This window comes from Mustela nigripes, chromosome 13 (assembly GCF_022355385.1).
Source record: "Mustela nigripes isolate SB6536 chromosome 13, MUSNIG.SB6536, whole genome shotgun sequence".
Classification (NCBI taxonomy): domain Eukaryota; kingdom Metazoa; phylum Chordata; class Mammalia; order Carnivora; family Mustelidae; genus Mustela; species Mustela nigripes.
In genome coordinates this window covers 63277332-63302513 of record NC_081569.1, presented here as the reverse complement: position 1 = coordinate 63302513, position 25182 = coordinate 63277332, and the positions used below count along the sequence as shown (strand labels likewise).

Sequence of the window (25182 nt, the reverse complement as noted above, 5' to 3'; positions counted from 1 at the left end):
GGGTGGGGGGGAGGGGGCATGGGCAGTGACTACTAGTGGGTTTCTTTTGGGGGTGAACATGTTCTAAATCAGACTGTGGTGGTAGTTGCACAATTCTGTTTTGATACTAAAAACCATTTTAATGGTTTTATGGGTGAATTATATATAATGGGTGAATTTTATGGTATATGATTATAGCTTAATAAAGCTATTAAAAAGAAAAAATGGCTATTCCATTAAATTGCTGCAATATGATTTGTGGTGGGTTCCTGGGTAGCTCACTCAGTTATGTACCTGCTTTTGGCTCAGGTCCTGATCCCAGGGTCCTGGGACCCAGCATTGAGCCTGGTTGGACTCCCTGATCAGCCTGGAGTTTGCTTCTTCCTCTTGATCTGCCCCTCCCCCTGCTTGTGTTCTCTCTTGGACTCTCTCCCTCTCTCTCTCTCTCATGAACAAATAAAATCTTTTATAAATAAATAAAATTATTTAAGGTGCCATTCTATTCATTCATTATTAAACAGTTTATTTTTAGTTTTTCACATTGCTTAGTGTAACCAAACACTCCATGTGAAAGAACCGTTTTTTACTAAAACTACTACAAAACATTATAATAGAGAGGTGATATCCCTAAGGTCACCTACATGTTTTCAACATCATAAATCTGTCAACACTTTACAGGTGTAAAGAACTAGTATCTTCCACACAATTCTTTCCCATACAATAAGGTCAGTGGCCTGTCCTTAAGCCTCAATTCAAATTACTCTAGCAGCAAGAGACATGAAAATATACTCCCTTAAACAAAACAGAAGTTTATTTCTCTGTCACATAAAAGTCAACCCAGGGCTGAGATGGCAGATATCTCTCCAATGACCTCTGGATCCCAGGCTCCTGTCACAGGTCCCAGGCACAGTCTACTGCTCTGTCAATCACAGGGTATAGTTCTTGCTGTTACAGTTCATCCAAGCAACAACATGAAAGAAACAGAAAGAGCAGGGGTGGAAGCAAAGGGGACCAAGTGTATGTGCCAAAGGTCTTTAACAAAAGTTCCCAGATGCCCTTTCTGCTGTGCACTGATTGACCAAAACATTGTGATAGAGCCATACTTAACTTCAAGTGAGACCGAGAATATGGTCTTTATCCCAGGTACCATGTACCCAGGTAGAAATTAGGGGTTTTATCATCATGAGAGAAAGGAAAACACACATTCAGAAAACTCACAGACTCTCCCAGTAACTCGTAATTTAACTGTCACAAAACCCCATCAAAATCTAGAGAAAAGTAATCTGGTCACAAAGGATGAAAGAATTAAGATGAACTAAGAACTATACACTAAATTAAGCAGTATGAGGAATAACTATGACTAATAGTGAAAAGCATCAGAGGAGACATGTCTGCAAAAGGGTAGAGAAATAACCAAAAGTTCTAAAATGGGATGAGTATTTTTATAAGATGGGAGCCAGAGGCACTATCAGTCAGATACACTAGGCAAATAAAAAGTGGCTTAAATGAACAATAAGTAAAATCTCACTTCCTTTCAGGTCCCATTAAGACCATCAATTTTTATCAAAACACTTTATTTTTGCCGCTTTTATTTGTTCATATGTTTCCAATTCCAAAGGGCTTACATTATCAACTGATTTTTTTTTTTTTTTTTTTTGCTTCTGGTAGTATTTCAAGGATATGCATTGTACCTAGTCTTCTCTACACTCCTAAAGATGTAATTAATTTTCCTTAGAAATCACTGTGGTTGTAGTTTTTTATTTACTATATTAACACTATCAGAAAAATATTGAACATTCCCAGAAATCACAGTGTAAACAACTTAATGTAAATTTACTTAGTCCTTTTAATCATTAATTTAAGATCCACAGACATGCTTGGTTTCTATGTAAGAAACAATGTGACTGAGATAAAGTGTTCAGGAGAGATAACATTTAATATGTTTCAGGAAAAGGTAATTAACATTTAGTTTAGTGGGGTTTTTTTGTTTTGTTTTGTTTTAGTTTACAAGTTCAGAAGAGTTAATCATAAATACAAATATAAATAAGGAAAAGTTACCATAAGGGGAAAATAGAATTTTCAAATGATGCTGAGATTACCTTAATATGCTGTATAATGAAATTTGAATCATGGGAGAAAGGAAAGGTCAGAGCCCATATACACCCAAATGATCCAAACACTTTTTTTTTTTCAAACATTTTTATTTTATTTATTTTATTTTTTTAAAGATTTTATTTATTTATTTGACAGAGAGAAATCACAAGTAGATGGAGAGGCAGGCAGAGAGAGAGAGAGGGAAGCAGGCTTCCTGCTGAGCAGAGAGCCCGATGCGGGACTCGATCCCAGGACCCTGAGATCATGACCTGAGCTGAAGGCAGCGGCTTAACCCACTGAGCCACCCAGGCGCCCCTCAAACATTTTTAAAAAGTGCATTTTCTTTAGATAATTCTGCAGCTGGTATGCACTTCCTAGGAGAAAGTACAGTTTTAAAAAGATGATAGCCTCACAAAAAGTATATCATATATATAAAGTAATAAATCCACCAGATTCTATATAGTATGATCATATATATAAAGAGAAGAAGTTGCTGTCTTGAAATCATTATTTAAAAAATAAGCCAAGCATGTTGGCTGGTTTTGGCTTTGCAGATCTGCTGTCAGTTACATTTGAAACAGTCATGTTCTAGTCCTTATTTGGCCCCTAGTTAGTCACTCTAGGCAGGACACACTTTCAAGGCCTTCTTCCTTATTGTTCTCTAAGGTTCTTTCCAGCACCGTGATTCTTAGGTGACGTGAGGGCCTATTTCAGATGATATAGTATTGTATACATTAAATCACTTCTGGTATATGTTATCAGGAACTGTCCACACATGAAGTCTGTATCATTAAAACGTTTTTCTCCATATTTTTCAAGAGAGAAACAATGATTTAGAACTCAACAATAACATTTTAATTTTTTAAAATCAAAATAAGATGACCAGAATCATTAAACTTAGTACTCACAGCGCTGAACCTAGAAAAACAATAATTAATAGAATGTTAAAGCCAAAAGACCATCTGACAGACTGAGACTTCTTATGAAGTGTTTTAAAGACAATTACTCCATAACAACTACATACTCGGGATTTGTGGACATAACATTACAAGCTGGGGGAAAAAATCCAGCTCAAATGTCAAATCATGGAGCAAGAATGACTCTGAAATTCCGGAAGACACATTTTGAGAAAGAAACAGAATTCTCCCATTTCCCCATTCCCCTCTCCCAAAGGGGAGAATGTAAAATTATGCACATCTTTGGTAAAATTTCAGAAAAAATAAATGCCTAGATATAAAGAAAATTTAACTTAACATTTTCTCTTCAATTTGTTTTTTATAGCAGACATGTTAATTTCATTTTGAACGTGGTATGCCAAATATCCTGAGCTTCCAGGAATAAAGTCACGTAGCTCCCCAAGGAATTTCTTCATGGCATCAATTGATATATAACCTACAAAATAAAAAATACATATATTTGATATCCTATCATGCTATCATACTGTTTTGAAGTATCTTTGACTTATTAGAGTTAAAATTTCTAAAGAAAGTTTTTAGAAAAAAGTGAAAAGAAGAAATAATGCCAGTGAGAAGATTCTCTATGAAACTTGATAATTACCACGGAACACCTCCTTCCCAACTCCCCACTCCCTGCAGCCATCTACCTCTTATTTTCTTTTACCTTTTTAAAAGATTTTATTTATTTATTTGCGGCAGAGAGAAAGAGAGTAAGAGAGAGCACAAGAAGGGAGTGGGTCAGAGGGAGAAGCAGGCTCCTTTCTGAGCAGGGAGCCTGAAGCAGGACTCGATCTTGGGACTCCAGGATCAGGACCTGAGCCGAAGGCAGTCGCTCAACCAACTGAGCTACCCAGGTACCCTATTTATTTATTTTTAAAGATTTTATTTTTTTATTTAGAGAGAGTGTGAGCAGTGAGAGTGAGAGTGAGAGAGTGAGAGTGAGCAGAGGAAGAGCAGAGGGAGAGGGAGACGGTCTCCAGCAGACTCCATGCTGAGCACAGAGCCTAATTTAGGGCTGGATCCCAGGACCGGAGATCATGACCTGAGCTAAAACTGAATTAATCAACTGAACCACCCAGGAGCCCCTTCTGCCTCTTTTTAAAACACAAATATTTGATTATCCACTTTGACTACTGACAGTGTAATGTCCAGGTTGAGGATAAAACATAAAGTACCTAGACCAAAATAACTGGAAAGTGTCTGGCTTAGAATACAATAACTTAGAACTATCTATCCAATAGCTACTAACAACACAAACAGCTCATCTTCACTAGTAGAGCAGGACACACTTTCCTGCACTGCTAACACAGGGTTAGCATTCTATAATAAGAAATTAAGGAAAGGGGGGGCCTGGGTGGCTAAGTTGGTTAAGTTGCCTTCAGCTCAGGTCATGATCTCAGGGTTCTGGGATTGAATCCCGAATCGGGCTCCCTGCTCTCTAAGGTGTGTGTTAGGGGGAGATCTGCTTCTCTCTCTCCCTCTGGCCCTAACCCGTACCCCCATGCTCTCTTTCAGATAAATAAATAAAATCTTTTAAAAATAATAGATTAAGAATAATCAGTATTACTGCTAAGTCAACAAAGGCTATGAGTGTGATTAACTTTGATAACAGTAATCTGAAATTGATAAGAGTATTAAAAAACCCATCTTAGAATGTGGAGAGCTTAAAAGCTTAAGGGCTCAATGACTTTAGGGCAACCCATTTGGGACCCCTCTCATTCTAAAGGGTTTTTTTTCCCTTTCTTTCTGTCCTTGCCTTCACTTAATAAACTTGTACTCACTTCAAAAAAAAAAAAAAAAAAAAGGGACTCAATGACTTGAAGCAATATTATCTTCACAGCAACTGCTTATCTGAGTTATTATATTTTATGAGTAATATATTTATAATTGATATTAAAACTGAAACCTAATTTAGAAGTCAATAGTGTGTGAGGAAAAATTCTGGTAGAGCTCAAAGATGATTGATTTTAGAATGATTGATTGCTTTTAATAATATATAATAAATTGACAGTTAATAAATTAACTATGAATTCACGAATATAAAACTGATTAGTGTCTTTAAAGCTATTTTAATCATAATCATTTACTTTAGAAAATCTCTTGAGCACTATTTCTATACTCCATATGGTTCACGATCTTTGCCTAATGACTAAGTTTCTGTGTAAAATAAACTATTAAAGGAAAATATTAACATTTAGTTAATTGCACTGTGTGAAGTTTCTAAAGGTATGTGTGAGGATAGGAATTTTTAAAATAATTTTAATATTAATAAAAATATTCCTATAAGAAAGATAGGACATTTTTGCATCATGAATGGATTATTTTAGCAGTTTTGAAGCAGTTAGGACTTCAGGCTGAAGTTCACTGACACTCAAACTAAACTAGCTTAATAGAAAGATTGCTGTGTCAACCAAACTGTAAGAAGGCAGACATATTGCCGGGCCTCAGAAGTAACCAGAGCTCACAGCTGTCTCTCACTGGTATCCAATTTTTCTCTGTGTGTTAATTTCAGTTCTTCTCTCTTGAGGCAAGTTGGCTTTTTTTACATGGTAGGAAACATGGACCCACATGACTTCAAAGTTTTAGATCTAAAAAGCCAAGGTCACCTGAATGAGAATGATTTGATTGGCTGCATTCTATGTATAAAAATCTAGAGAAAGCTATGATTGGTCCAACTCAAATCAGGTATTCATTCCCAAGGCAACTGCTGGGGGTGAGGAGCAAGCTCATGTTTTAGGAAATGACTATTTCTGTGTATCAGATGAATTGAGGGGGAAGAAAAGAAAGTTCCTAAGAAAGGTATTCTTGGTGGAGAATTCCATACATATCTATGGTAGCCAGCTTCCCAGATGGCCCTAAATGATCCCTATCTATTGGTATTCACAAATTTGTGTAGTCTCTAGAAAGAGAGTCTGTACTTAGGTTGGTCTGTATGACCAACAGCACATGGCAGAAGTGATTTTATGCCACTTCTGAGTAGGATAGAAAAAGAGACCAGTGGCTTTTGTCTTGGGTATGCTCTTTTTTTCCTTCTTGTATTTCTCACCTGAGGAAAGTGACCTGCCATGTTGTGACCAGCCTTATGGAGAGGCCCTCTTGGTGAGAAGTTTGGCCTTTGGCCAAAAATCAGCAAGGACCCAAAGCTTGCCAATAACCACATGAATGAGCTTTGAAATGGATTTTCCAGTACCACTTGTCCCTGAGTAACTTCAGCCTAGCTGACAACTTGACTGCAACCTTAGGAGAGATTTTGAGACAGAGTATCTAATTAAGAAGCTTTTGGATTCCTGGGCCTCAGAAACTATCAAGTAATAAATTTTCATTGTTTTAAGCTGCTAACTTTTAGAGCAATATGTTACACAGTGATAGGTAACTAATACGGTATCTATTATAAGTTCCCAGATTTTTAATTATCAGAACTTTTTGGTTTGAAAATTTTTGCCTGCAAGATATTTACAGTCACAAATTATTTCTAGTTATTTACTAATTTTTAAAATTAGTCACACATGTAGTAGTCAATCAGAATTTCTTATCATGGGTGATATGTAATGATATCAGACTAAAATAATTTAATTCTGATCAAAAGCAAAAACTAACAAAAAGAGACCAAAAAAGACAAAAAATCCCTTGAAATTTATGGGACATTTGGCACTATCTGAAGATATTTTTGGTTGTCACAACTTGGGACCACCGGTTCTAGGGTATAGTTCCAACTTGTATTTTCTACAAACTAAAATCTAATTAGTTCTATTTTAAGATACTTAACAGTCATTGAATTGAACCCAATCCATTTTGAGGAAGACACAGTCAAGTTACAGTCACAGAAGTTACTACCACTGCCTAAATTAGAACTGTCACTCACTATATTCCAACAAGAAGTTATTCCTTCCTATAGAGCAGATGGGCATGATTAAAAAAAAGGGGGGGGGAGTAGTTGTCATTTCACATCAAAACTAAAGTCAAAGAATCATCTCTAAAGCTTGAAATTTTCTTTCAAGAAAGTACAGTTTAAAGTTTAAAAAAATTTTTTATATAAGTTTTAATGTAGGGGCACCAGGTTGGCTCAGTCAGAAGAGCCATGCCTCTTGATCTCAGGGTCATGAGCTGGAGCCCAGTGTTGGGTGTGGAAGTTACTTAAAATAAATAGATAAACTTAAAAAAATAAAATCTTAATATAGAAATATAAGGAAAGAAAATAATCAAGAAAATAAAAAGATCAGAAAATTTTACTTTGGCTCTATCAATAAAATTAACAAAAGATTATCACAGGTTGAAATTTTACTTTAAAAAATCTGACTAATGATTTTTCATAGTTCTTTTTTAGTTTGTTTTTAATACAACACTTTCATGTCTTTTGAATAGTCAGCAATGAAACTGAACAGTATTGTTACATGTCCAAATCTAAGGATTTGTCTTTATTATACGGCTGATTTTAACACTTATCATTGATTTTTAAAATATGCTATCAAACACTTGGTAAATCCAAATGAACATGAGACATTTAGAATCTGGTGATAAAGTTGCCTGAAACAAAATCAATACCAGTAATAGGCCACAACCGTGGTTTAAGGGGTACCTACATTTTATCTGAATGTTTAGATCTAGGGATAAATTAGGGTAGCAATCGCCGCTCCCGATATTAGAACTTAAGTATTTCTACTTAGCTCATTGTCCTTTGCAGGCCACGATTGCTCCTAAGAACCCCAGAACTGACTTCTCTGCTGTGAAAGTTAGGTAACAGACACAGCCTCAGAAGACACATTAAAAGTTCTTTTTAAAGTGCTTTTCTAGGGCACCTGGGTGGCTCAGTGGGTTAAGCCTCTGCCTTCGGCTCAGGTCATGATCTCAGGGTCCTGGGATTGAGCCCCACATTAGGCTCATTCTCTCTGCCTGCCTACTTGTGATCTCTTTCTCTGTCAAATAAATAAATAAAATCTTTAAAAAATAATAATAATAAAGTGCTTTTCTAAAGGCTATGAACAGAAGAAAAAAAAATAATGAAACAAATGACTCGACCAAACATAAGAAGGAATAGTACTATGAGAGAAGATGTAAGAATTTGTGGAAGATGCAAGAGTTAGTTTTAACACTGATAAAGAGAATGTGATAAATATACAAATGATTTTTAAAAATGAAATTTCAAAAACCTATACTTCTAAGTTGCTGTGTTTGAAACACAATATTTTAAAAAACAATCCGTGACCCTACTGAATACTACCTAGATCAAAGTATATAAATACCAACCTCACTTAACTGCTGTCCAAATCCCAATGGCCAGTGTCATCTGATTCCCATGGTTCCACCCTTTCATGTCAGCCTTAGTAAGCAGTCCTTCTACATGTCAGGTACTAGAAAACCCAAATACGGAGTCTGGGGACACCTGTGAACCTCTTTAAATTTTATGCAAAGTTGGTGTGTTATGTTTGTATGTGTGCATGCTAGGGAAGGGGGTCTATGTTCTGTCAGATTCTCAGAGAAAACTATGATTAGAGTTGTCCATATAATTTATCTTCCAAATTGGGACACCCAAGAGGAAAAAACTGATCCCAGGACAAAAGACATAAACTGGGACTGTCTTGTGTACACAAGGATGTGTATTTACGCTACCAATAGACAAATGTTTTAACAGAAAACATGGGACCTATCTCTGGGTCAGTTCTGCAGATTTATTTAATGCATTATTGTACATTGGGTATTTAATGCTTTATCATACAAAATAGTCTTTTGTTTCTTCCCTATTTGGGTTTTCTCTAAATTTTATTTTATTTTAAATTACCTGTTACCATGTTGTTCACAGGATAATTCTGAAGAGGGAAGTACATCTGCTTTTCTGTAACTGGAGTCCTTATAAAATGCTTTTCTGTGCTATAAAATCAAATATACAGAAAGTCTTATTTATATTTGTTTTTCCCTGAGAAATTATTCCAGACAATATATATATACAGTAATCTATTTGTTTTTGAGCAGACTTCAATCTTATTGGGTGAAAATGTTAGCAAAACTTCTTTTGTGCTTCTAAGTAATACAAATTCCCATATAGATATTTTCGGCTTTCTTGGCCACTTCACAAAACATATTTTTTGTGTATATAGAGGCATAAGTCTTTTCAGTATTCTTAAAAGCAAAATAATTCAATAATACTTTATAATTAGATTATATGTGTGTGTGTGTGTGTGTGTGTGTGTGTGCATATAATTTTAAATATGCCAAAGTATAGTGGGGTTTATTTGAAATAATCATAGCATTTTTTGTTATTCAGTATTTAAAGATTTGGAACTCTATTAACTAGTACTTCAATGCTTTAAATAAAAAATGAAATTTGGAGAAATCATGAGGTACACTAAGATTCTGAAGTGACTTCTGAGTTAAAAAGAAAAAAAGTTAAAGTATTCGGTGTGGTTGTGTAGTATACTTAATTATATTCTCACTTTCAAGAGCTAAGTAGTTTTCAACTAAAATATTCTGTTTTCTAACTGTGCCAAGTAATAATTTTTACTGTATTTAGACTACATATAACCAATAGATAATACAATTATATGAAAATAAAAACCTCAATAATAAAGTTGGGGTCATCCTTAATTTATTATTTTCCTTAAAAAAATCTAAAGTTATACTTAGTGAAAGTAAAGCTTTATTTTCAATTTGATTAAAAATTAGGTTTCATCTGAACTCTTTTTTTTTTTAAAGATTTTTTTTGAGAGCAGGTGTGAGAGAGAGAGAGAGAGCACATGAGCAGGGGAAGGGGCAGAGCAAGAAGCAGAATTCCCAACAAGTTGGGAGCCTGATGTGGAACTTGATCCCAGGACTTGGGATCATGACCTAAGCCAAAGGCAGATGCTTAACCAATTGAGCCACCCAGGTGCCCTGAACTCTTACAAAAGAAATGACAGCTCAGTTAGGATAAGATCCTTCAAACAAAGCAAAATAATGTTCCCAGAAGAGTCAGGACTATAAAAGGATAACCATTATTGTTATTTAGTATGGCTTTAAAATTTCTGGCTAAGCAATGAGATGGGGGAAGGTAGAGAAGGAAATGGAAAAGACATCTAGTAAGAAGGAAGAAGCAATCTTTCATATTAACAAATGATATGATTATACACCCTGAAAAGCCAAGAGAATCACTGAAATATTTCTAGAATCTTAAAGATTCCAAGTGGATATTTATAAGACAAATATCCCCAATTCAATAACTTTCCTATATAATAGCAATACCTAATTAAAAATAAAATGGAAAAAATGAACCAATCCACAACAGCAACAAAATTCATAAAAATCTAGAAATAACCATAACAAGATATTTGTCATTCTACATGCAGAAAAATGGGAAATTTTATTGGAATATAGAAAAGGAAAGTAAAGAAAAACAACATTCTCCTGCAGAGGAATATAGAAAATTATAAAGTTATCAGTTCTTCTTAAATTTTAACATAATTCTCGGGGTGCCTGGGTGGCTCAGTGGGTTAAAACCTCTGCCTTCGGCTCAGGTCATGATTGTGGAGTTCTAGGATTGAGCCCCACATAAGGCTCTCTGCTCAGCAGGGAGCTTGCTTCCTCCTCTCTTTCTGCCTGCCTCTCTGCCTACTTGTGATCTCACTCTGTCAAATAAATAAATAAAATCTTTAAAAAAAATTAACATAATTCTTAATAGGGATTTTAGAGGTTAAGAAAAAACAATAATTCTAAAATTTACCTGAACAACAACATGTTAGAATATCTAATAAGAGGCAGACCAAATTTATAATGGAATGGAAAAAAAACTAGCAATAATCTTAAAAGACAAATAAAATTTATATGAAGAGAATATGAAAATGTTCCTCAAGGGCCACAAAAGAAAATTCGAACAAGTGGGGAAAAAATACCATTTTCTCAGATAAGAAGATTCAGTATCAGAGATAGTCTCCCTAAGTTAATCTATATATTTTTTGTAATGTTACTAGAAGTAACAACAGTACCTTTTTAAAAATATATGAACAAGGTGCCTCTAAAATTCAGACATAAAAACAAACCAGCAAGAAGAATAACTAAGAAAATTTGAAAAAGAGTAAAGAGGAAAACTAGCACTAGATACTAAATCATATTATAAAGAACTAAAACAGAGTCATTTGTATGGCAAATGAATGGAATATAAAAATATAAAATGCAGAAATAGACCCAAATCCTTATAGGGATCTAGATCTAACCCTTTGATAAAGGTGGCATTTTAAGGCAGGTTTAGGGGAGGGGAAGATAAATTATTTAATCAATAGCCACAAGTAGTTAGCTATCTGAAGTAAAGAAAAAAAAGTGGATCCCCACCTCACTTATTACACAAAGACATATTCCAAATGTGTTACAAATTTAAATTGAAAAATAAGTAATTAAGAAGAAACCAAAGCAAAAAATAATAATAATAATCTTAAGAGAAGGAAGACTTCCCTAAGTACAACACAAAACCTGAAAGCCATTTTAAAAAAAAGTTAATAAGCATTAATGTATATAGTAAAATATATTTGCATGACAAACCCAGCATTTTTTTTTAGATTATTTATTTATTTATTTGACAGAGAGATCACAAGTAGGCAGAGAGGAAGGCAGAGAAAGAAGGGGAAACAGGCTCCCTGCCAAGCAGAGAGCCCAATGCGGGGCTAAATCCCAGGACCCTGGGATCATGACCTGAGCCGAAGGCAGAAGCTTAACCCACTGAGCCATCCAGGCGCCCCAAATCCAGCATTTTAGACAATAGGCTAAGGATTAATTCCAACATTTCACAATGAAGCAATTCTCCTAAAATGTAAAGTGTTCTTATCAAAAAATAAAAGCAAAACTCGATCAATAGAAAAATGTGCAAAGGATATGAACAAACAGTTCACAGAAATGAAGAACACCTGAAGACACACAACCTTGTTCATAATAATAACAATTCAAACAAAAGGAGACTAAGATACCATTTTATACCTATTAGATTAACAAAAACCAAAATACATGATAGTACTCTATGTTGGGGGAGGTATTATAAAATAAGATGACTAACCATCCCAATTTACCCTAGATTAAGGGATTCCTCAGGACATGGGACTTTTCAGTGTTAAAATCAGGAGAGTTCTAAGCAAACTTGGATGTTTGGTTCCCCTAGCTGGAAAAGACACTTTTATAAACAACCAGTAGGAGCATAAATTGATTTAACCCGTATGGAAGGCAATTTGGTAAGACTTATCAAGGATACAAATCTACATGCCTTTTGACCTCCTAAGAATTACCCTAAAGACACTTACACCCCTAAAAAGCTACATTACATAATCAGTCACTGAAGCATTGTTATAAACAGCAAATTAGAAATTACCTAAAAGTCCATTAAAATAAGCAACTAGAGGGGAGGGAGCCTGGGCGCCTGGGTGGCTCAGTGCGTTAAGCCTCTGTCTTTGTTCAGGTCATGATCTCAGGGTCCTGAGATAGAGCCTTGCATCAGGCTCTCTGCTCAGCAGGGAGCCTGCTTCCTTCCCCCCTCAAACCTCTGCCTGCCTCTCTGCCTACTTGTGATCTCGCTCTGTCAAATAAATAAATAAAATCTTTAAAAAAATAAGCAACTAGTTAAGTAAATTATGATAAATCCACATAGTGGAACACTATACACTATAAAAGTGAAAAAGCTCTTTATGTAATAATATGGAGATCTCCAAGGTAAATTAATGAGTGAAAAAAGGCAAGGGACTGAACAGGGCTTATAGTCTGTCACCATTTGTTAAGAAAAAAGAGAAATGAAATACATGCATTTGCTAGTATACGCACATATAAGAAATGATAATATTGGTTGTTTCTGGGAGAAAAACTGGCTCACTAGGGACCAGTATTTTCATAATACCCCCTTTTGTATGTGTTGGATTTTGATTAATTAAAATTTGAAAATGAAAAGTAATATGTAGGCATGAAGAACTAAAGAAAAGATTTTTAAAAGGAGAGCAATGGGGGCACCTGGGTGACTCAGGTCAGGTCACGATCTCAGAGTCCTGGGATCGAGCCCCCGCATCAGGCTCTCTGCTCTCTGCTCAGCAGGAAGCCTGCTTCCCCCTCTCTCTCTGCCTGCCTCTCTGCGTACTTGTGACCTTTGTCTGTCAAATAAATAAATAAATAAAAGGAGATTAATGAGTTTGAGACTTGCCTTGTCAGGTATTAAAATACATAAATGAAGTTCTATAATTTAAAATGAATATTGTATTGATACAGAAATAGATCCACAGATTAATGGAATAAAACAAATAGTCTAAAAATAGATCTCCATATACATAAAAAAATGACAAAGGGAAATTACATATCAGTCAGAAATAGATTTATTATTCAAAAAACCAGTGGAAATTTCTTAGTTGCAAAACAAAATCAATTTATATCTTCACCTATTACCATACACCAAAATAGGTATCTCCAAAATTTAAAACTGACGATCTCTGAATGGGAAAGAACTTTTCTGAATAGAAAAGCAATAGAAGAAATTATAAAGAAAATGTAATCAATTTAATGATGCAGAAATTTAAAACACATCTTTAAACAGTATAAGCCGGAAAACAAACTGAGGACATAATGTGACAAATTCACAAAAGGATAATACAGCTATTATATGAAGATGCCAGACAAGTTAATAAGACAAATAATAAGACCCCCAATAAAAAGGGGAGAAAGGATAAAAACCACAGGAAAGAAATATAAAATGCTAATAAATTTTAAAAAGTTTCAAAGTCATTAGAAATCAAAGAAAAATGCACATTAAAACAAGATGTATTTGTATAAGAAATGTACTAATGTTGGTGGTTATCTCTAAGTGGTGGAATTGCTTATAATTTAAAATTGCTTTTTTTCTATTTTGAAAAATTACATGCATTATGTTTATAAGAATAATTAAATTCATGCAATTTTCAGAAGATTTGGGGAACATACTGGAAAGCAGGAAAAGCATTGTAATTAAGAGTTTGGATTCTGGATCAGCTAGACTTAGCTTCAAATTCAGCTTCACTATGTAAGTAATGTTGGGTGACATTTAGCACTCTGAACCTGTTTCCTCAATTGTGAAATGGGGCTGATATCATTTATCTCTTACAAAGTTATGAGAATCAAATGAACCGATAAGCTCACAAGTGCTGTACATCTAGCAAGTGTTTAATAACTGGTTCATTACCTACTGTTGGATACCATTAGTAGTATGCCAACAAATCAAATGTTTCCTGAGTAAGGGCAAAGTATATTTTATCTATGTTCACACTGCACCCTCTGCTGGTTCTATAAAGTAAAGGTTCTAGGTTAGACACCTACTAAGGTATCTGTTCATATCCTTCTTCCATTGTTATTGTTATTGGATTGGACATACTTTCTCCAAATTAGTACGTCACCTTTGTATCCTAAACTACTTTTTGTTAGGTGTTTTTCCACGTGCATATTTTTCTTTTGACTTAGTTTATGGTGTTTTTATTGCCATGTACAAGTTTAAAATATTTTTGATAGTCACACTTACCAATCTTTTCCTTGATGGCATCCGTGTTTTGCAGGGCAACTATTTCCTAAAGAACTTATATATCTTATATCTTTCCTAGTCAAGTGAAACACTGGGAGTTACTTTTTATTTTCGATTTCCCAGCCTTTTCTTACAAGGTAACTTAGGATTATTATTCTTTCCTCTATTATTTTCATTAAGATATTCTTCCAGTGAGAATATCTCTATTAAGAATATCTTCATGGTCTTACCTCTTCCATTCTTATTTTCCTTCCTCTCTTTACCAGTTTCTTATCTCAAAAAAAAGCATAGTTTTTTTTTTGCTATGTTCAAAGGAGTAAGGTCAAAGGAGTGCTATACATAGAGATCCCAAGACTTAAAATATGGATTCTCTAACTTAAGTGGTAGAATATCTAGAAGTCACAGGACCATGAAACAATAGTTTACTAAAATTAATTAAATACACAACTTTGTTTAAATTAGATAACAACTAACTTCAAATTATAACAACCAAATAGTAGGTACAAGAGATATAAGTAAAAAACAAAGAAAAACTTAAAATTGAAGACATTATATAATGTAAACCCATTACTTTTTTTTTCTTGGATGATTGGAGATTTATTTAACACTGGTGGGCTCAGGGGAGACTGTTCTCCAAAGGTCTGAGCCAACCCTTTAATTTTTATATTGAAAAGAGACACTACTATTTGATCATTTTTATTTCTGCAGCTAAATGCCAGACCTTTGAACAGCCAGTAATCTCTATCAGTATTTGGAAACCAGGGAACCAGAAAATACAAAATTAGGACTGGATAATAAATAAGCCTGAAACAAAGGGGGCTTCTCAGAGATTGGCTCCAACATAATGATAAATCCATGATTGTCTGTCTTTTTAAAATTAATTTCTTAAACCAAAGTAACCACATTACAAACAGTTTAGAAAGGAAAGGGGAAAATCACTCAGAATTTCCAATCCTAATAAAATTACTGCTCATATTTTATGTATCTCCTTACTTAAAAAATTAAAAAATAATGTAACAGTAATACAATATACATAAATTCTTATTTTTTTCTTTTGCAAGGATAGTCCATCATAGTGGTTGGCTCTGGAATTACAGTGACCCAGTTCAAATCCAACTTCTCTCCACTTACTAATATAAGTTTGTATGACTTTCGGCAAATTAACCTGTCTAATCCTAGATCTCTTTTGCTGTAAAATGGCAGTGGTGATAATGATAATATCAATTGTGCAAGAAGATTGTGAAAATCAAATGAGATAAACACTTAGAGTTAGTGTTCGAAGATCCCTACATTGAATTGAATATCAAAGAAATGTATGAATTCAATACCTTTTGGATAATTCTTTTTCTTGATCTGTTGCTAGTTCACTGCTTTCCCTAAGGGCTTTTATTTCATTTGATATTACTTCATCATGCTGTAGATAGCAAAAGAAATCACATTTTTTAAAATGAGCACACCAATGATCCAATCAAATGGTTTTTTAAAAAGCAGAAAAGTAAATTGACAATATGTATCAAGAATCATAAAAATATTTATACACTTAGGCACATTCAATCTAGTGCGTTGGCAAAAACGTACAAAACTTTGCACACACACACAATTATACTATCTGCTTTTAGGGCTATGTAATGAAGACTGTATTTTTAAAATATCAGTTCTGATTGTATTAGATCATAAAACTTTGACTAATTTTATTCTTTCAACTTTTTACATTTTCCCTGATGTAGCCATATTACTTTTTAGTTTTTAAAAGATAAGGAAACAAAAAAATGTTTATTAACTTAAACTGTCTTAAAAATCCTTGACTTGAGGGGCACCTGGGTGGCTCAGTGGATTAATCCTCTGTCTTCGGCTCAGGTCATGATCTCAGGGTCCTGGGATCGAGCCCTGTATCAGGCTCTTTGCTTGGAGGGCAGCCTGCTTCCCCCTCTCTCTCTGCCTGCCTCTCTACCTACTTGTCATCTCTCTCTCTGTCAAATAAATAAATAAAATCTCTAAAAAAAAAAAAAAAATCATTGACTTGAAAATTCCCAGACTCCCTTAACTTACAAATCAAAAGTATGAAGTAAGCTGAACCTATCATATTTCCCCTCCAAAACTAAAAGGGAGGGGCACCTGGGTGGCTCAGTCATTAAGTGTCTACCTTTGGCCCAGGTCATGATCTCAGGGTCCTGGGATGGAGCCCCATGTCTGACTCTGCTCTGTAGGGAATCTGCTTCTCCCTCTTCCTCTCACTCTTCCTCTCTGCTCTCTCTCTTTCTCTGCTCTTCCTCTCTCTCTCAAATAAATACATAAAATTTTTAAAAATTTTAAATTTAAATAAAATTTAAAATTAAAAAAATAAAAAATTAAAGAAAATTTTAAATTAAAAAAAAAAACCCACAAAATTAAAATGGAGTCTTAGGCTATGGAGTTAAGGAAGAGTAAAATGTGTATCAAAAAGATATGTGAAAGTGACTCAGGTGCTGGTACCTGTCACATAATATAATTACTTAATATGCCATTAGGAAATTTCTCTGTTTAGATCACAAATCCACTCCAAACAATAATAATGTTCCTCAAATTACTTACCAGATTTACCCTTGTTGTTGTCTTTCAATGAAGTCCTTTCTACTTACATATTCTATGGTTACATTATTATAATTGGCTAATATCAATCATTATTTTGATTTTTTTTTTTTTTTTTTTTTAAGATTTTATGTATTTATTTGACAGAGAGAGATCACAAGTAGGCAGAGAGGCAGGCAGAGAGAGAGGGGGAAGCAGGCTCCCTGCCGAGCAGAGAGCCCAATGTGGGGTTCGATCCCAGGACCCTGAGATCATGAACTGAGCCGAAGGCAGAGGCTTTAACCCACTGAGCCACTCAGGTGCCCCTCAATCATTATTTTGAAAGAACTAACAAAATCATTTATCATAAAATCACATAATTTCTAGAGTCAGTTATCACTACAGGCATGTTCTACTAATTTTTTCCCTGGTTTTTTTTTTTATTAACATATGATGTATTATTTGACCCAGGAGTACAGGTCTGTGAATCATCAGGCTTACTCTACTAATTTTTTTTCAATTTATTTATTTTCAGAAAAACAGTATTCATTATTTTTTCACCATACCCAGTGTTCCATGCAATCCGTGCCCTCTATAATACCCACCACCTGGTACCCCAACCTCCAAAACAATCTGAGGGGTACTAATTTTTTTCACAGAAAAAATAATGGATTGGGTTGGAGCTGAGAAAATTTGATTCCATTTTGCTAATGTCTAGCATGTGAACTAAAACAGGTTTTTACCTTCCCTTTACCTTGGTTCTCTCAGTTTCAGAACTGAGTGATTAATTAATGGGCTTTAAGGAGCTTTTTAGCTCTAAAGTTCTGCATACTCAATAATTATTGTTAAATAACAACCATTCAGTCACCACTCACATTCCTGAAAACACTATCACAAGCCAAGGATTAGATATTATGGTCCTCAGTACAAAACAGCCAAAGATACTAAAACAACTATGATTTTCAGATGATGACAACTTGGGAAAAAAAAAAACTTATGAAAGAAATACAAAATGTATAAGTTAATTGCTTGACTTCAGACATAGAAGATTTTCTCCCTAAGTGTTTATTCTGAAAATTTTCAAACTCTGAAATGTTAGAGAATAATACAGTAAGTACTATACAGCTTTCACCTGATTCTTAACGTGTCAACATTTTTATTACTCTGCATGTAATAAATTTTATTATTTCTCTCATTTTTTATTTTTTGCTGGATCATTTGAAAAGATTTGCAGATATTATGACATTTTACTCCTTAATCTTTAGCTTGCATTTTCTTTAAAGAGCATTCTTTTATCTTTATAATACTACCATCACAATTAAGAAAATTAACATTAATTCAATCTCACCTAATAATCCATATTTAAATTTTCCCAATTGTTCTCAACATGTCTTTTTTACTTTCTATTTTTAAAATGTCCAGAATCATATCAAGGTTTAATATATCATATTTGGTTGTTATGTCTCTTAATCTAGAACAGTATTCCTGCTTTTTTTTTTATGATATTGTTTTAAAGAGTCTAGTGTGATATGTCTCACATCCTGGAACTGAGTGTTAATTAGGTTAAACATTTTGAACAAGAACACTATATAGATAACACTGTATGCTTTCTACTATATCACATCCAGCTGAACATAATGAGAGGTTATTCCAATTTTGGTGATGCTAAATTTGACCAGTTGGCTAAGATGGTGTCTGCCAGATCTCCCTACTGTGAAGGTACATTGCTTACCTTTGTAACTAATAGGTAACCCGTGAGGTGATAATTTGAGAACATGGTTTTAACACCCAATATTGACTCTGCCTAAATCAATTATTTTATTGGGGGTGGTAAAATGGGTTTTCTATTTAGTTGCTATTTTATAAGGAAAATTTCCCTTACTCCACCTTTCCTTTCCTTCCTTCCAACTCTCCTTCTTGCCTTTCTTTCTTCTTCTCATCTCTTTTCCTTCCTTCCTGCTGTTCTTTCTTTCTTTCTGCTTCTGGAGTATCACAATTGAATCATGGATTCTTTTAAATTTAATGCATTATTCATTACTTATTCATACTAGTCATTCTTTTTGATGCTCAAATTACCTCAAATTTGGCTACTGCATAAAGATTTTGAAGTAAGTCAAAAGCATTGACAAATTTGAGGCAGAACAGCAGAAGCTATAAAACAGTCAATTTCCAGTATTGTACACATTTATTGAGGGGTATTATTCAAAACATTTAACAAATGACACCACAGGAATTAGTAAATCAGAATCTATGCTGGCAGTAAAAAACTGGTAAATGAAACAAGATGGGATTGGGAGGGAGACAAACCATAAGTGACTCTTAATCTCACAAAACAAACTGAGGGTTGCTGGGGGGTGGGGGGTTGGGAGAAGGGGGTGGGATTATGGACATTGGGGAGGGTATGTGCTTTGGTGAGTGCTGTGAAGTGTGTAAACCTGGTGATTCACAGACCTGTACCCCTGGGGATAAAAATATATGTTTATAAAAAATAAAAAATTTAAAAAAAACTGGTAAATACTGTGAACCTATTAGTCCCCTAATTAATGATAAAAGCAAATTTTCAAGTTTTTTACATGAATAATTTTATTCATACAAAAATATCTCAAATTTGTCAGTGTACTAGTATGAAAACAATGTCAGAGTGCATAATGTTCAATAAAAGCATGCCCTTTAAATTCCATAACTGGGATCACTGGTGTTAACATGTCACAAATAAGCATTTTTCAGATTACATTGCTTTCAAAAACTTTTGAAACTGGAGATTCTAACCAAATACTTTAATTTACTCTTACCTTCTCTCCCTGAATATGTTGGTCTTGTTCCCAAATAAAACTACCAACTTTTCTTCTTATTTCTGTGGTAAGAAAGACAAATCCAATTTTTTTTTTAAGTAATTTTGTAGAATTTTCTGAAGTTTACCTGAAGTCTGAAATTTCTAGGCCAGCATTATTCCACTTGCATCAAGCTCACCTAAGATACTTGTTTAAAACACAGATTCTTATTGAATCAGAAGACTGAGGAGGAGCTCAGGAATTTGCATTTCTGACAACCTCCCCAGATGATTCCAAAGCATTATTAAAATAACTATTGTAAATTTTTTCTGCTGGAATTTATGCCTTCATTAGATATCTGTGTCTTAGGCCAACCATCAAAATAAAATAGACCAATCGGTCAAAATAAAAGGCATAAAATTCCTAAATTTGTAGAGCAGAGGTCCTCGAGAATTCAGTAATTTGGTAAAAGAAGAGTGGAAGAGAAACATGTCTAGTGGGCATAGTAATATAGGAATTCTAAGAATGCTCAGCATATCAAAGGAATATGTCATCATCCTTAATAATTTCAAAAGCTTCCAAAGTAGCCCACTTGAGGACAAAAAGGTAACACTCCTCTAGACCTATGTTGTCCAATACAGTAACCACTGGACTAGCTATATATGAGCACCATATTGAAATGTGGCTAGTCCAAAGTGAGATGTGCTATGAGTGTAAAATAAACACTAGATTTCAGAGATTTAGCATCAAAAAAAGAATGTAAATATCTCAATAATTTTTATGTTGGTTATATACTGAAATAACATTTTAGAGATATTAGGCTAAATTAACTATATTCTTTAAAATTAATTTTACCTAGAGGTAGCTGGGTGGCTCAGTTGGTTAAGTGTTCAATTCTTGATTTTGGCTTAGTCAGGTCACAATCTCAGGGTCATGAAATCAAGTGGGGAGTCTGCTTAAGATTGTTTCCTTCTCCCTTTGCCCCTCCCCTCCCCTGGGCTCTCTCTCTCTAAAAACAAACAAATCTTTAAAACATTAATTTCACCTATTTTATCCACAGATTTCTTATTTATACTAGAAAATTTAAAATTAGTATGTGGTTCATATTTGCATCTCACACTTCTACTAGACTCTACTGGTCTAGGTGGATAATAATGTATACTTTTTATTACATGTTTTCATTTAAAACAGATTTTTTAAAATTTTATTTATTAATTTTATTTTTTTAAAGGTTTATTTATTTTAGAGAGAAAGAGAGAGCACGCATATATTGTGGGGTGAGGGAGGAACAGAGGGGGAGAGAGAGAGTCTTAAACAGACTCTGCACTGAGTATGGAGCCCCTAATGCAGGGCTTGAACTCACAACCCTGAGATCATGACTTGAGCCGAAATCAAGAGTCAAATGCTTAATCAACTGAGCCACCCAGGCACCCCAAAGTATAAAGAATAATACAAATATATGGGTTCATTATTAAAATGAATCTTAAAATTTCATTATAATAATGAAGAGATTGAAAACTAGCAAATATTTATTAAATGTTCACATGTCAGACTACTTAATATATTATCCCATTTTATCCTCAAAACAACTTTTTAAAATTCTCAAAACTAGTAAATATTGGATCCTCTCCAAGGAGCACTGGGAGGACAAGATATGCTTTTTGTCTTATTCACTACTGAATCCCCAGCACCTGGGTTGAAACCTGACACACAGGAGTTCAGTGAATGTGTGAATGAGCAACAAACAAAGCTAGAATATACACCCAAGGCAATCTGATCCCGAGTCTCTGATTTTCCACTTATATTAAATGATGCAAAACGCAAAAATCTCTTATTGAGAACGAAGATCAACCAAAGTTGGGAGACCTAGGTGGATTTGGCTAATAGAGATTGGATAAATGATTTTTGCTAACCTTCTTGCAAGCATGCAGGAGGAAGAATGAAATGACCCAAAGCCACCGAGTTTTTCATTTCAGCATTAGCTACTGCAGAGAGATAGTAGGCGTGAAAAACTGTAGCATTATCTTCTATGTAATCAAGGCTCTGATATATTCTAGGAGAAAGAAATGAAACATTTTAGGTTATAAAAGAAACAAGAATGTATTCAACCTTTCAAAAGAAAGAATAACTGAGTGGAGTTAGGGATAATTATCTATAGGCAATCAGGACAGTGGGGAATAAGGGAATGGGGAAAGGGCAGCCAGAGTGGTGATTAGATCTCTGCTTTGTAATGATAACGTGAAGGGGGATAGCGGGTGGGCAGATTGGAAGCAGAGTAATCTCTCTCAAAGCTAGTGTGATAGTCCAGCAAGAGGTAATGACCGTGTGTAGGAAGATAGTAGTAGTGAGCAAGAACATTTACATGGGTACATCATACATGTACCCTGAGATTTGGCCACCGACTGATTAATGGGGGATGGGGTGATAATTCTCAAGAAACTACAAGCGTTTTAAGTTTGAGAACACAGGACCTGGTGCAGGTGTGAAGGGGCAATCAGGAGATTTGGCTGAAACATATGGAATGTGATGGCCTTCAAAGCACCACGGAGAGCTGTGGGAGAGAAGCACAAGACTGGAACTCGGGAAGCCTCATGGACCAGGTAGGAGGCCACGTCATTGTGGCAGAAAGGAGAAGAGAAAGGTTGTTTATGTCCCTCTCCCCTTCCAATCTAGGATTGAAAACTTGCTCCTTTCCAGTCTATTCCTATCATCAGTATTTCTTAGTGACCGCGACTTCCATTTTCAGCTCCTGGATCATCAGGACCCGAGAGGCACGGACTGGTGGCCTTCAGGTACCTCAGCGTGTCTGGGTGGGAGGCATCACAGCTGAACAAGAAGTCGGCGTCCTTTGGGTCACTGATGGAGCCCCCTTCGGCCACTGTGGAGGCAAAAGCACAAGGTGAGCCTATCAAGTATCCTGGGACAAAAGGCCCATAGAGAACAGAGATGCTCTGCCCACCACCTCACCCGCACCTTCCACCCAGCTGCCTACCCCAGAACTGCCTCAGTTCTCGGCCGACGCTGCCACAGAACCAACCCCGCTGCCCTTGAAACATGGCGATCGGCTCGCACCCGGGGGTGTTGGGGGAGGGGGGCCTAATGGCGATCGCTAATTGGTCTGAGGTGCGAAGCTCAGCTCGATGATTGGTTCTCAGAGTAATGGGCGGGAAAAGCCGGAAGCTAAAGGAAGAGGCGTCTGGTCACTACTGGCGAGCGACCGGCGCGTGGGATTGTGAAGAGGCGGCTCAGCTTTCACCCCGAGGTGGCGGAGAAGGGTCAGTCATGCTTGTGAGTGTTAAACCTTCAGTGTTAAAGTTATTGTGCTGTTGTTACAGGCATAGCCACAGGTTCTGTGGCATCAGGTATTATTTTGAAGCCAAACTCATTTTATCATTTATAAATGTTTCAATTAGAATCTGTAAAAGATAACAGCTTTTAGAAAGACAAAACCACAATACCATCATCACACTTAAAAATAATAATTCTTAAATACAGTCAAATTGCACCAGTGTTGAAATTTCTGTTTGTTTTTTTTTTTCAAAATTATACTTTGCTTTTCGTTTCCACCACCCACCACCTACCCGCCCCCATCAGTTTTGATAATCTATATTTTTCTGGTGTTGGGTCCATTTAAAATAAAAATTTCAAAAATATTGATATAAAGGTGATAAAACATTTTATTATCTTTTTAAATATCTGCAGGCTCTGTAACAATGGTTCCTTTTTCATTTCTGTTATTAGTCATTTGTGCCATTTTATTTCTTGGTCTCACCACAGGTTTGTCAGTTTTATCAGTCTTTTCAAAGAATAAATTTCTGGCTTTGTGGATACTCTAATGTATTTTCTATATCATTAATTTTTGTTCTTGTAAGTTTCTTGATTTTAAATTGCTGTTCTATTAATTTCTTGAAAGAGATGAGTGATTTTCATTCTGTTTTCTAATATGTGCATATAAGGCTATAAATTTTCTTGAAATTGTGTTTGCTTAAAAATTTCCAGGGGCGTCTGGGTGTCTCAAGGGGTTAAAGCCTCTGCCTTCGGCTCAGGTCATGATCCAGAGTCTTGGGATCGAGTCCCGCATCGGGCTCTCTGCTCAGCAGGGAGCCTCCTTCCCTTCCTCTCTCTCTGCCTACTTGAGATCTCTCTCTGTCAAATAAATAAATAAAATCTTTAAAAAAATGTTTCCAAACATGAGATTATGTAGTTAACTTGTTAATGATTTCTATTTTAAATGCAGTAAGGTCAAAGAATATGGCCTATATGGTTATAATCCTTTAAAATGTGTTGAAATTTCCCTTATGATTGAAGTATATAGTCAGTGTTCTCTGTGTGTTTGCAAAGAATATTCTGCAGCTGTTGGATATTCTGAGTGTTGGATGCAGGATTCTGCATGTTTATATGGTCAAGTTTGTTATTCATATTGTCAGGTTTTACTGTCAGTTACTGAAAGAAGCATATTAAAATCTCCTTTGTGGATAAATTGATTTCTTGTTAATTTTTGCTTTATATATATTGAAATTATGTTGTTAGGCACATGCTAATGTATACTTTCTACTTGACTGAACTATTAAGCCCTTAAATATGAAAGGCAAAACTTTAAAACACAGGAATAAAACAGGGAAGAATACCTCTCAGGCCTCTGGGTAGAGAATAACATTTTAAAAGACAAAAGTATTAACCAGTAGAAAGTATTTGCACTATGAATAACCAACAAAAGATTGGTATCTAGAGCACGTAAGTAACCCTATGATTCAGTAAGAGACAGACAATGCAATAGATAATATGGGCAAACATCTGAATAGACATTTCATAGAAGAAGAAATTTAAGTGGCCAATAAACTTAAAAAAAGATGCTCAGCCATAGGGGTAATTAGGGAAGTGCAAACTGAAACTATGAGATACCATCATGTACTCACTTAACTGGTAATAATTGAATTGCTAAAAACATAGATTAATGGGAACTTTAGGAATGTAAATTGGCATAGTCACTTTGACCAATAATTTAGCATTACTTACTTAAAAATGTGCATACCCTACTGGCCAGCATTTATTAGCTATATACCTAGAGAAACTCTTGCTCTCCTTTACTAGTACATCTTGTACAATAATGTTTATGGCAAAATTGTTGCTAAAGCAACAGCAACAACCAAAAACAAAACTAGAAACAACTACTTATTTATCAACAGTAGTTTGGATATTTGAACTGTTGTAGTTTCATAGAATGAAATACAACATAATTTTGAATTTCAAAAAAGCTAAGGAAGACCTAGAACATGATTCCATTCATTTAAACTTCAAACAACAGACATAAGGGGGGTTCCTGGCTGGATCAGTTGGAAGAGTATGTGACTCGAACTCA

General features: G+C 35.0%; 1 protein-coding gene across 1 annotated transcript; it reads right to left on the bottom strand.

The window, feature by feature from the left end:
- Nucleotides 1-3334: 3334 nt before the first annotated feature.
- TERB2 (telomere repeat binding bouquet formation protein 2) lies at nucleotides 3335-23590 on the bottom strand (the record flags this gene model as incomplete). The annotated part of the gene is made up of 7 exons (XM_059372726.1): nucleotides 22816-23590; nucleotides 22620-22701; nucleotides 21737-21876; nucleotides 19845-19906; nucleotides 15834-15919; nucleotides 8806-8894; nucleotides 3335-3465 (listed from the first exon to the last, which is right to left on the bottom strand). Coding segments are annotated over exons 1-7 (654 nt in total), but the record flags the coding sequence as incomplete, so codon positions are not given.
- Nucleotides 23591-25182: the final 1592 nt, after the last annotated feature.